Genomic DNA, 12375 nt, shown 5'->3' with positions numbered 1-12375 from the left:
GTCTGCGCTTTCTCAGTTTGTGTGGGGCCACTCTAGGGCTAGAATAAAATACCACACACTCACTAGACATATCACTGTAGGGGGCGCAGGACTACCAGATGTGCGCAGATATCATGGGGCGGCACTGATGGTCCGAATGTTTGACTGGCATTTTAACGACCAGAATAAGAAATGGGTCAAACTTGAACAGGAAAGCTCATCAATTCCACTGAGGTATCTACCATGGGTGGGGTCAAGGGAGGGGGTGAGATCAGATGCGACGAGTCTCTTTATTAAGGCTACACTGAGGACATGGGACAAGGTTAAACAGAAAGGCGGAATGGTGGGCTGCCCTTTTCTCCTTGCTCCTATCATATCCAACCCAGATTTTCCTCCGGGAGTCGGTCGAACTAAATTTCTAAGATGGGGAGCACAACAAGATGGTAGGATATATCATACCCTTAGGGGGTCTAAATTGAGATCCTTTGAGGATATGCAAAATATGGAACCTCCCCAGAAATTATCCTGGATAGAATATAGACAACTCTATTCATTCGTGAACTCTAAGACACGAGGAATAGACGGAATATCAGAGGGCTTGGCCCTACCTTTTGAAAAATTATTTATGCAGGGCACTATACCCACTCATCTGATGTCACTTATATATAAGATGATTGGACAGGCAGATCCCTCTGCGGGCTCGGATCCCTCATACATGACCAAGTGGGAAGAAGAAATGGAAACGACATTCACAGATGCAGAAAAACAGAAAGCTTACATATTTACACATAAAATGTCAATTGCAGGATACACCAAGGAGAAAAATTATAAGATCCTAACAAGATGGTATCAGTATCCGGTGAGACTACACAGAATTTTTCCTTCTGTATCCGAGATGTGCTGGCGATGTGGAACACTAAAGGGGACAATGATACATATATGGTGGGACTGTGATAAATTGAAGCCTTTCTGGGAGGCAATTTTCCAAAGATATACAAAAATAACAGGAAAGGGATCAGTACGGACCCCACAAATAGCCTTGTTGTCAATGCTCCCCGGTTCAATTAAAGCCCAAAAGGGGGATTTACTGCGGTTCTGTCTAGCGGCAGCAAGAGCAGTGATTCCAAGACACTGGAGAACGCAGGAGGTCCCGTCATTAAGGGAATGGACGCAGGAATTTGAACACATTCATCATATGGAGGAATTAATGGCAGAGGCAGAGGGACATACTGAAAGATATCTGAGAATTTGGACGCCATGGATAACATTTAAAAGTTCAGACGAGTACCATACGGTATTTTGAGGCACAGCAGGTGCAGTATAAACAGAGTCAGAAGAAAGGCAATGATAGGACTCGCGTGTGGCCCCCCTCCCAGCCCCCCCAATCCCGAATAGATACACCCCTTTCTTACTTCTTGTCTCTCAGCTTTCCTTTCTACTTTATTCTTGTCCACCTATATCTTTTCTATGGTCACCTATGAAGGTTTTTATTATTTTTTAATTGTACGGATAAAATTATAACGAATTGAGATAGGCTAAGGTTCAAGGTTATATGGGAAGGTGGGATACCAAAATACAGACAGTAGTCTGGAGCTTATGGGATAGAAAGGGAGGAACGTAAGATTGGTAATGGTGAAGGATCCGAAGTCATTACCAGAAATATAATATAGAACTGTTATTCAAAATGTGGTATCATTTGCAATGATCCTTCCATAACCTTGATTGTTTGTACGTTATTCTATGTTTCTTTATTTTTCTTTTCTACTCAATAAAGAAAGATTATACATAAAAACGCATTAACAAAAATGCGACAAAAACAGATGCGTTTTACCACGTTCTTTTTTGTCAAATGCAGTGTTGAGTTGTCAAAGTCTGCCAGAGGATGCAGTTTTGTTGTCAAACCAAAATGCATCATGCGCATATACTTTGGATAAAGCAGCCTTCATCAGGCCTACTGGCTCTCGGTTTCTTTGTGCATGTTTATAAGGTAGATTGCTTTATCCAAACGTCCTTGCAGCATGGCTATAATCACTCAAGCAGAACTATCTGTATTTTAACTAATTGAGCATTGCTTGTGGGTAGAAGCAATCCCCAATTATTGGCAGTTCAGTTCCCCACCCACATATAACCCACATACAACCATATACAGAGCATTTCTGGGGTGGGAAATTGGGGATTTTTGGGGGGGGAAATGCACTTCATCTGAAAACAATGTTCCCAGTGAGAGCCATTCAGAGACTGCAAGTGGTTCTCACTGGAGTGCCGGCTCACAAGCTGGCACTTAATGTTCGATTTTTCACTAATGAAATATCCAAGCACCCATCGACTAATACCACGAGTACCCGAGCACCACTATGTTCCATCGAATATAGAGCAGTGGCACGCACTATCACTCATTATAACTCATCACCAAATTCTCAAGGATGGTTGAGAGAAGTTGCTCTTGAAGGATGCTCAGACACCGTTCTTTATTCATTGCACGGTTCCTAGGAAAATTTGTGAGTGAGCTCACTGCTTTCATGAAAAGCAACCGCTACATGAATAGTCTCGGATGTTTTTCTGGTAGCATGACACAGGGCTCACCTTTTCTTCTCTCGACAAAGATTCTTCCAGATGTCTCAAAAAGACTGAAGTGGACTTCATTGGTAAAAATAACTTTACCCCAGACCTCTCCAGTCCAATCGCTGTACTTTCTATATTATATGGTAGATACGATCACGCAATTTTAAGTTCCATAGGGGTCTAAAAAAAATGGGTTTTTTTAAAAAAAATATATAAACGTTAATCACCCCCTTTTTCCAAGTTTTAGAGTAAAGAAATACTAAACATATTCGATATTGTCGTGTCCATAAATGTTCAGTCCATCAAAATGTAAAAATACATAAAACTCATGTTGAAAACTGAAATCAAACCAAAAAAGTCAGGTTTGAGTGACAAAAAATGCATTAAAAATGATCAATATCATGTAACAAAAATAGCATGCATGAAAGCTACTGCATAGCATGCAAAAAAAACCGAGTACTGCATATCCGCCTCCGATTCATATCAATAGGTGAAAGATATGCAGTATCTGGCCGTGGCCACTCTCAGAGGACAGGGTAGCTCCGGGACTGAGCAATTCTGGCTGCCTGCTGCCGCCACTGAGAACAGCTGATCGGCGGGGGTGGTGGGTGTCAGACCCCGGCTGATCAGACATTCCTGACCCATCCCAAGAACAGGCCATCAATGTAAAAGTAGTGGAAAACCTCTTTAACCGAGCCTGCTTTTTAATCTATGCAATTTCCGCTAATAAATGTGGACAGGTTGAGTTGTATTTTTTTGTTTAGACAGTAGTCACTTTGAGGGCATATTCCTTTACAGCTAATACTATCAAATGGTGGAGAATGGGGTTAAAACAAACAATTAGATTGTTAAAACCATTACAACATGATTGCATGTCTTTGTGTGCATCCCCTCATTAATCTCTGACATCAATATGTTTTCTTTCCTAATGACAGCTGGATAGTTTATTTTGCTTGTGCCACAAATTGAGCATCACGAGCTGAGTTGCAGGGTTTCACATGCTTTCTAAAGGTGGGCATAAATCAGTCACAATTGGGGCTAATTCATTGCAATGCCCAGAAATTTGCTAGATCTCCCATGACCTGAGCTTAACTATTTCCAAGCAAAATGTACTCTGCTTAATTGGCTGCTAAAAAAAGGGTTGGTTTTTTTTTTTTTAGAACTTGATGAAATATAAGCATTTTTTTGCTTTTTTGAAGGCCGTCATGTAAATTGCTTTGCACTGCATCTCCTCTTTCTGTGACTGTCTGGTATGTTTATGAAAACCTCTAAATCTGCAATACCATTGTGTACCACAAAAGATAATTGAAGACTTTTTCAGCAGCACTGATTAGAATAAAACCATAGACTGAAGCCTTTTATATATAATTTTTTCAGAAGAACTGTTGGACTTTGGTTTAGATGGGTCCCTTGGGATCATTCAAGCGTCAGTGTTTTTTACGTATGCAAAAAAAAATTACATATGGATAAATAAATTAAGCTTCTTCTATACTTTGCAATCTAATACACAGATAGCACACGGATGAGACATATGTCTTTTGTGTGCTGTCTGTGTTTTTCACAGAACCAACGAGATGTACTGGCACTTCATCTGTGTTGCTAGAAAAAAAACAGACTTGTCTCCATGATTTCTGCAGACACACGGTCCTCAAAAAAACGCAATCAGATAAATTGTAGCATAATTATGAGTACATTGTAATATGGATAGGATAGGTACATGAAACAAGGGAATCTGTCAGCAGGTTTTTATGTAACCTAAAGACTGCATGCTCTAGGGGTTAAGACACACATTTCAGTGATGCCTCTCATATCAAGGAACATACTGTTGTTTACTTGCAATGAATGTTTTAGCACCCGGAGATTATCATTGCTTGGGTTACTGTCATCTGACACCTGCTCCTGTGATTAACAGCTCACAGTCTATAGACAATGTACAGACAATTGTAATGCGGGTGGTATTAGCTTTCTCGGCTCTGCTTCATGTGACACATCACTGGAATCGGGATTTCTGTCTTTACATCATGCTGCTTTTCGATGGGGTAGCCAAAACCTGTTGACATATTCCCTTTAATGCACCTTATATATGTCTTAAAGCAGTCACATTTTAAAATGCTTATAACCAAAAGAAAAAAACAATTTCTACTGTTGTTGTTTACACTATTTACACTCGCCCCTTTTTTATTATATTGAAAGGTGCTGTGGTCTCTTGAACATGGGCACTGGATTCCAGAGGAACCCTATGAGCTGTCTGATCATTTTCCTGGAGCTCCTGTAAGTCTTCCATTTGTTTAGTAGTTTTGTCCAACTAATTTGCGTCTTTTATTCAGTACCACAAGCAATTTTTGAAGGTGATCCAGATCTGAAAGTCACACTACCAGTCACCAATTTGTTGTATTTGTTGTACCTAGACGTTTAAAAACATGGAACCCGGTCTCCTATTATTGTTATATGCCACAGTACAGAGCCGTGTAGGAGAATGGAGAATGAGCAGTGGTCCGTTGTAAAGGGAGTTTTTCTCAGCAAAAAATGACAATTCAAACCAAACTCCGGCACATGGTGCAACCTCTCCCCCATAGCATGGCCAAGCAGTTTAGTGTACCTTCCCACATTTGTTTTTCATTTATCCCTGCCCTGCAATGTAAGGGCTGTCAATCAAGGAAGAGGGGACAGGGATAGATGCAGAATAAGAAGATGCACTAAAATGTTTGGTGAAACTAACACCCAGTGTTTTTGTACTGACATGCAATTCTCCAGAGCACATACATTTTCTTGATGTCACATGACCTAAGCGTAAACGGTTTCCAACAAAAATGTACTTTGTATAATTGGCTGCTAAAAAGGTATTTCAAAACTTGACAGACTTGTGAAAATATCTACATATACACTGGAGATCAAAATGAGAGAATAACAGTTTCCTAAATGTTAAGGTCATTATGTAGTCCTATGTGATTATAGCCTAACATGATCCAGCCTGCAGTATTTTAAGCTTATTTCATAATTAAATTTATTGAAAGCATATAATAAAAAAGTAAATAAGATAAATGAAAAAGAGCACTGATCAAAATTTCAGATACCTGCAAGTTATTGGTGTTAATCTGGCACCTGGTGCGAATTTCCTTAATTATCTGACAAATCCTATTTAACTAACAGCCTAAGGGTACCTTCACACTTTAGCGATGCAGCAGCGATCCGACCAGCGATCTGACCTGGTCAGGATCGCTGCTACATCGCTACATGGTCGCTGGTGAGCTGTCAAACAGGCAGATCTGACCAGCGACCATTGACCAGCCCCAACCAGCAGCGAAGTGCAAGCGACGCTGCGCTTGCACGGAGCCGGCGTCTGGAAGCTGCGGACACTGGTAACTAAGGTAAACATCGGGTATGGTTACCCGATGTTTACCTTAGTTACCAGCTCACACCGCTTAACTTAGCATGTGCAGGGAGCAGGAGCCGGCACTGGCAGCGTGAGAGCTGTGGAGGCTGGTAACGAAGGTAAATATCGGGTAACCACCTTGGTTACCCGATGTTTACCTTGGTTACAGCTTACCACAGGCTGTCAGACGCCGGCTCCTGCTCCCTGCACATTCAGGATTGTTGCTCTCTCGCTGTCACACACAGCGATGTGTGCTTATCAGCGGGAGAGCAACAATAAAAAAACGAACCAGGGCTGTGTGTAGCGAGCAGCGATCTCACAGCAGGGGCCAGATCGCTGCTCAGTGTCACACACAGCGAGATCGCTAATGAGGTCACAAAAAACGTGACTCAGCAGCGATCTCAGTAGCGATCTCGCTGTGTGTGAAGCACCCCTAACTTTCCAGTTTGCACTGGCTTTTCAAAAATGGTGGGCTATTCCAAAGTGACTGAAATCCTCCAGCAGCAGGTTGTCCAAATGAAGGCCAAAGGGGTGACCCTTTCAGCCATAGTAAGAGAAGTTGGTTATTCCAAGTCTGTGATTTTGAGAATATTGCATATTTACAACATCACAAACTCATTCAAGTTCCCCAAAAAGGCTGTTCGCCTTTGAAATACAAATGCAAGAGAGGACAGGATAATGGGAAGAATCTCCAAAAGTAAACATTTCAACACTGCAGTTGGAAATGCTCGCTAGTTGAGCACTGAACAGGGTAAGAATCAGTCTCGTCATATTTTGCCATGACATTTACGAGCATTTGGACTGAAAGCCCACTCTGCAGTGACCAAACCTCTCATTAGCCTAAAAAATCAAAAGGATCATGTTGTGTGGATATAGAAGAAGTGGTCCACAGTTCATGTTAGTGATGAAAGCAAGTTTAATTTATTTGGGTCTCACGGGAAACATTATGTTCGTCGAAAAACTGGGGAAAGACTGAACCCAAAGTGTGTTAAAAGTCAGTGAAAGGTGGTGGCTGAAGTGTCCTGGTTAGTGTTGAGCGAGTACTGTCCGCTACTTGCATATTCGTTATGAGTAGCGGGCACAATGTAAATCAATGGGAAATACTCGCTAAGCAGCAAGTAACCTGAAAGCCGTACTATTTGCTACTCGCATGAAAAGTACGGCTTTCAGGTTACTCAGTTTATGGGGCATCAGATCAAGACTCTATAGGCTTTCATTGTAAATGAGAATTAGAAACAAGGCACTCTCAAATAGTGATACAAACGAAGAATTTATTCCATAAGTCTTAAAGCAACATGTGACGTTTCGGCCAGGTGGCCTCATCAGACAACTTTTTATTAAGTTGTCTTATGAAGGCTACCTTAATAAATTCTTCGTTTGTATCACCATTTGAGAGTGCCTTGTTTCTAATTCTCTGGACATATGGTGTGGAAACCTACAAGTGCACCTCAACATCTCCTACACTGTGGCTGTGCCTTATCCTGCTATAAGTTCATTGTAAATCTAGAATCAGCCATCAGGTTTAATTTGCGGGGACATCATTGAGAAGAGAAAACTACTGGCACTGGATACCGTAGAGAGTGGTGGAAGGTAACACACTCACACTACATTAAATGCACATACACACAACTGTAAACAGTAAAAATGTTACTGGGAGTGCTTCTTGAAAGTTGAGAAAGCACACTTTTTTTGGGGCGGGGGAGTCAAGCGTTTGACAAACTGTTTTACTTTGTCCTCCATCAACGCTAACACAATTTTGATGTACTAGTAGAGTCGACAATGTTGCTAAGAAAGAAACAATAGCTGAAGTCCTATCGCTAGTGGTGATGGTTACCCTTGACCCTCTTGTGATTTTGCAGGTTGTATACTTTCCTATACTGTACATAGTAAGAATGCTCTTTGGGATTAACTTGGCTAAAGTTAGTGAATAGTGAAATTTACTTTTCAAACTCATTTTTAACAAAGGAAAAGTTGCAGTGCATATTGTTTATAGCTGAAAGGAAATTATGAAACGGAGTCTTAATCACTGGTTATTAAGATAGTTATGCAGTTATTAGCTCTTAGTGCCTCAGCAGGACATTCATTAAAAACAGAAGAAGTCTACAACTACAAAGCCTAATGGCTTGTAAAGGTCAAAACATGAGAACCACAAAGTCGGCAGAGAGCTTATGCCATGGACTCTTATATTATGGTAACGCTATGAATGGTAGAAGCTATTATTTCCCAAGAAACACAGAAAGAATAGACAGAATCCTTCTCTATGACCTGGCGTTAATAGCTCCGCTTGTCTTTCCATTAATTCAGCCCAAAAACTGTGGGTAATGTATAACTGCTGGATCATGTTTTCCTTTTTAATTTTATTTATAACTTTTTGCTGCTTCTTTCAGTAATAGATTATAAATGTTTACACTAGTTCAGCTGTATATTACACCTTACTATTGTTATCATTTTATACATTAATCTTGTCAATGTTCGTTAATTCCAAGGGAAGAATCAGTAAATTAATTACACAAAATATTTATGGGTGATTCTGAAAAAAGTAAAGTACTTCTTATCCCTTTACAAATGGGCCCAAGGTGGTGCCAAAGTTTATTTATTTTTATTTATTTAAAAAAGAAAAACAAAAAAACCCAAACTGTTATATATCACAGTGTTTCATGTACCCAACTTGGAATCAGGGTGGATAAAAATCAATGTTTTTTAAAAAAAAAAATCAAAAAAATCGGATTTTTTTTATTTAAATCGGATTTTTTTTATTTAAATCGGATTTTTTTTATTTAAATTGGATTTTTTTCAATAAACTGCTTTTTGAGGAAAATATTTTACTATCCAAAGGTTCTTCCATCATGAGATAAAGCTGAGTTGTTTAACTCAGTAGAATAAAGGCTGTATATGTGTAACATTCACAATGCCATGCTCTTCCAGAGGTTTCTGTAGGATTAGTGGGCAGTTTCTCTCCTATATTATCACAGACACTCGCTTTACTTACGCAGTTCTCAAAACTGAATTTGACTCCGCAGAAGTCCCAGCCTCTTCTTCACGGCAAAAATATTACAACATGAACAGAGTTGAGAAAAAGACCTTAATCCTATTGTTCTACAAACCTATGAATACAGAATCAACCCCTTCAGTGCCAAGTCCAAGAAGTTAGACAATATGTTTCTGATTGTTTGGAGTGGAATAGATCTGCACAACACAAGAAGAATGTGAATCTAAGTGTGAGGAGGAGGAAGGGCAAGCAGACAAGAAAATGAAAGTGAAACTTTGAGCACAATACTGCAGCATAGCCACAGACAGACAAGTCTGGATCTGTTTGTGTGTACGATCTGAGGTTTATTACATTCTTTCCTTATAATGGCAGCAGGCCGTAAAAGAGACCCAGTTTGGGAATATTTTAATGAAGCTCCTTCGCCTATCGGTAAGGCAGGCATGCGTGTAAAATGGAAACGATGCAACAAAGAGATGCAAGGCCTGGTGGCGCGAATGAGGCATCATCATGAGAAGTGCGGTGATGAAGATGACCAAAGAAACACTTCTGAACAGGCAGGATCTTCAGGTTGGTAAACATTTTTATTGAATCCTATTTCTAAAGACTGAACTGTCATGTGTGAGAAAAATTATATTTCTTATTATTACTGCATGTTACTGTCATTTGGTACAGTTATGAAGAAAAACAAATATTCCTTTTGGGGCAGGGGCAGTGATGTGTTGTGTACAATAAGCAGAAATTGTATAATAAACAATAAATAACAGCATTGACTTTTTTTGTTTAGGGGAACTCATGGATTCTGGAAACTATCCACCTCCAAGATCACCATCATCCTGTTCTACAGTTTCCGAGTTATCCATCCAGGATAGTGCTTCATTAGCAGCAGCATCATCATCAGACACCCACAGCCACATATCACCATCACCCAAAAGGAAGAAAAAACCTTTACCTCCTGGAACCACCATAGATAGGTTTGTGATAAGAACTAGCAGATTATAAAAAGAGTTGATTGATGAAAAAATTGCCCAGTTTATTTATGCAACGAACTCTTCTTTCCGTCTGACTGAGAACCCACATTTCATTTATATGGTTCAGTCACTGAGACCAGGATACAGTCCACCCAGCAGAGCTGATGTTGCAGGGAAACTGCTGGATCAAGTGTATGACAGAGAAATTGAGCAATGTGCAACAGCTCTGGAGGGTAAAATTGTTAACCTAAGTATTGATGGTTGGAGTAATGTCCACAATGATCCTATTGTATGTGCTTGTATAACAACAGAAGAAGGTAAAGTCTTCCTTGCACAAACAACTGATACGTCAGAAAATGCACGCACAGCAGAATACTTACAAGAAGTGGCAGTAAAAGCTATAACGACATGTGAACAAAAATTCAAATGTCTAGTACGCAGTTTGGTCACTGACAATGCTGCAAACGTATCCAAGATGAGAAGAGATTTAGAAGAGCAGGGAGGGAATACAAAGCTGCTAATAACATATGGTTGCAGTGCTCATTTGCTGCACCTCTTAGCCAAAGACTTAAGTGTTCCAGAAATAAAGGCTAATGTTGTTGAAATTGCTAAATACTTCCGTAATAATCATTTTTCTGCAGCAGCTCTGAAAAGGATGGGTGGAACCAAGCTAACGCTCCCACAAGATGTTAGATGGAACTCTGTGGTGGACTGTTTTGAGCAGTATATCAAAAACTGGCCTATTCTGATGACACTTTGTGAAGAAAATCGAGATAAAATAGATGGCACTGTCACGGCCAAAATCCTCAACATTGGGCTTAAGAGAAATGTTGAACATATGCTGAGCTTCCTGAAACCTATCCCTCAGGCTTTAAACAAAATACAGAAAAATAGCTGTTTTATTGCGGATGCTGTTGAAATTTGGAAGGAACTGAGTGAACACTTAAAAACAGAACTACACATGGACAGAATTAAATTACAAGCAGTAAACAAACGAATGGGACAAGCACTGACTCCAGCTCATTTTTTGGCAAATATTGTCAATATCCAATATCAGGGTCAAAACCTAAGTGCTGAGGAAGATGAGTTAGCTATCACATGGGTATCCAGCAATCATCCATCTTTAATGCCAACTATAATAAACTTCAGAGCTAATGGGGAACCATTCAAGAAATATATGTTTGCTGAAGATATTTTAAGGAAGGTCACACCAGTAAACTGGTGGAAGTCACTTAAGTGCTTGGATTTAGAGACTGTTCAAGTAATGATTTCACTTTTAACAGCAGTAGCTTCTTCTGCAGGCGTTGAAAGAATATTCTCTTCCTTTGGACTCATTCATTCTAAATTGAGAAATCGGTTGGGACCCAATAAAGCAGGAAAGCTTGTTTTTCTTTTCCAATTTATGAATAGGAACAAAGAAGAAGATGATGATGAAGATGACGACAAGTGAGCTACAGAGGACAGCAGGGACAGTAGTATTTAAGTTTTTCATGTGTCGGCTGGGCTGACAGTCTAAGTTTCTTAAAAAAAAAAAATATATATATATATATATATATATATATATATATATTTTGTTTAGCCAAATTAGTTAACAAACATGGATGTTTGTTTAAGCAAATAACTTATGATGTAATGTTGTTATTGTTTCAGTTGAATAAATCTATTTAAATTGTTATTAAGGTCAGGATTATTTTTCTCCTTCCTAAGTACAACAGGACAGTGGTGTCCAAATATGAATGATTAACCCATTAAACTGGGGAGAAAAAAGTAATATAAAAAGTGATTCTAAAAATCTTCATCTACTTGCATGTTAAAGTAGCAAGAACTAGTTTAGGTAGAAACTTTGATTTAAATCACTGATTTAAATCAAGCCTTACTGACTAGTGATTTAAATTGTGATTTAAATCGTGATTTAAATCAGTTAGATTTAAATCAAATCCACCCTGCTTGGAATCCACTAGTGTTCAAATGTAACGAGCGTGCGAGGTGCTGAACTGAGGAGCGTGCGAGGTGCTGAATTTAAGATAAGTGCATAGTTTCAACACAATTACATAGTGGTGATAACGGTAATTGTTGAATTTCATTAGGGAATTGTGTGTCTGTTTGTGATTCTGTGAAAAGGAAAAAAAAAAAAAAAAAAGTTAGTCTTGTGATTTAATTAGTAGGATTAGTCACACCTGTTTCTAGAAGCTTCTAGCAGCTTCTGGTAGTCATTGTACATCTATATAAACCAGCCAGTGCAAGCGAGGTGCGGAGCGTTCGAGGTGCTGAATTCAAGTAAAGTGCTGAATTTAAGATAAGTGCATAGTTTCAACACAATTACATAGTTTGACACAAGAACATAGTTTGAATTTATCCTTATACGTTTTCCATTGTTTTTTTTTCTCTTTGTTTTACTACTTTAACGTTTATCCCCATTTAATAGGTACTCCATGGACAATGCTACCAGGTGTGTATCTTGTCAGATGTATGCATGCCTTGAGCAGCCGTTCGAGGGTGACTAT

At 39.3% G+C, this 12375-nt stretch overlaps 1 protein-coding gene across 1 annotated transcript in view; it reads left to right on the top strand.

The window, feature by feature from the left end:
- MCPH1 (microcephalin 1) overlaps positions 1–12375 on the top strand; it is a 482323-nt gene that overhangs the window by 185605 nt on the left and 284343 nt on the right. Inside the window, exon 12 of the mRNA XM_075340313.1 lies at positions 4735–4812. Coding sequence (XP_075196428.1) covers positions 4735–4812 — 78 coding nt within the window. The remainder of the gene's footprint in view (positions 1–4734; positions 4813–12375) is intronic.

This window comes from Anomaloglossus baeobatrachus, chromosome 3, assembly GCF_048569485.1.
Source record: "Anomaloglossus baeobatrachus isolate aAnoBae1 chromosome 3, aAnoBae1.hap1, whole genome shotgun sequence".
In the NCBI taxonomy this organism is placed as follows: Eukaryota; Metazoa; Chordata; class Amphibia; order Anura; family Aromobatidae; genus Anomaloglossus; species Anomaloglossus baeobatrachus.
The sequence above is the reverse complement of the archived record's forward strand: the minus strand, read 5'-3'. Positions and strand labels throughout refer to the sequence as shown.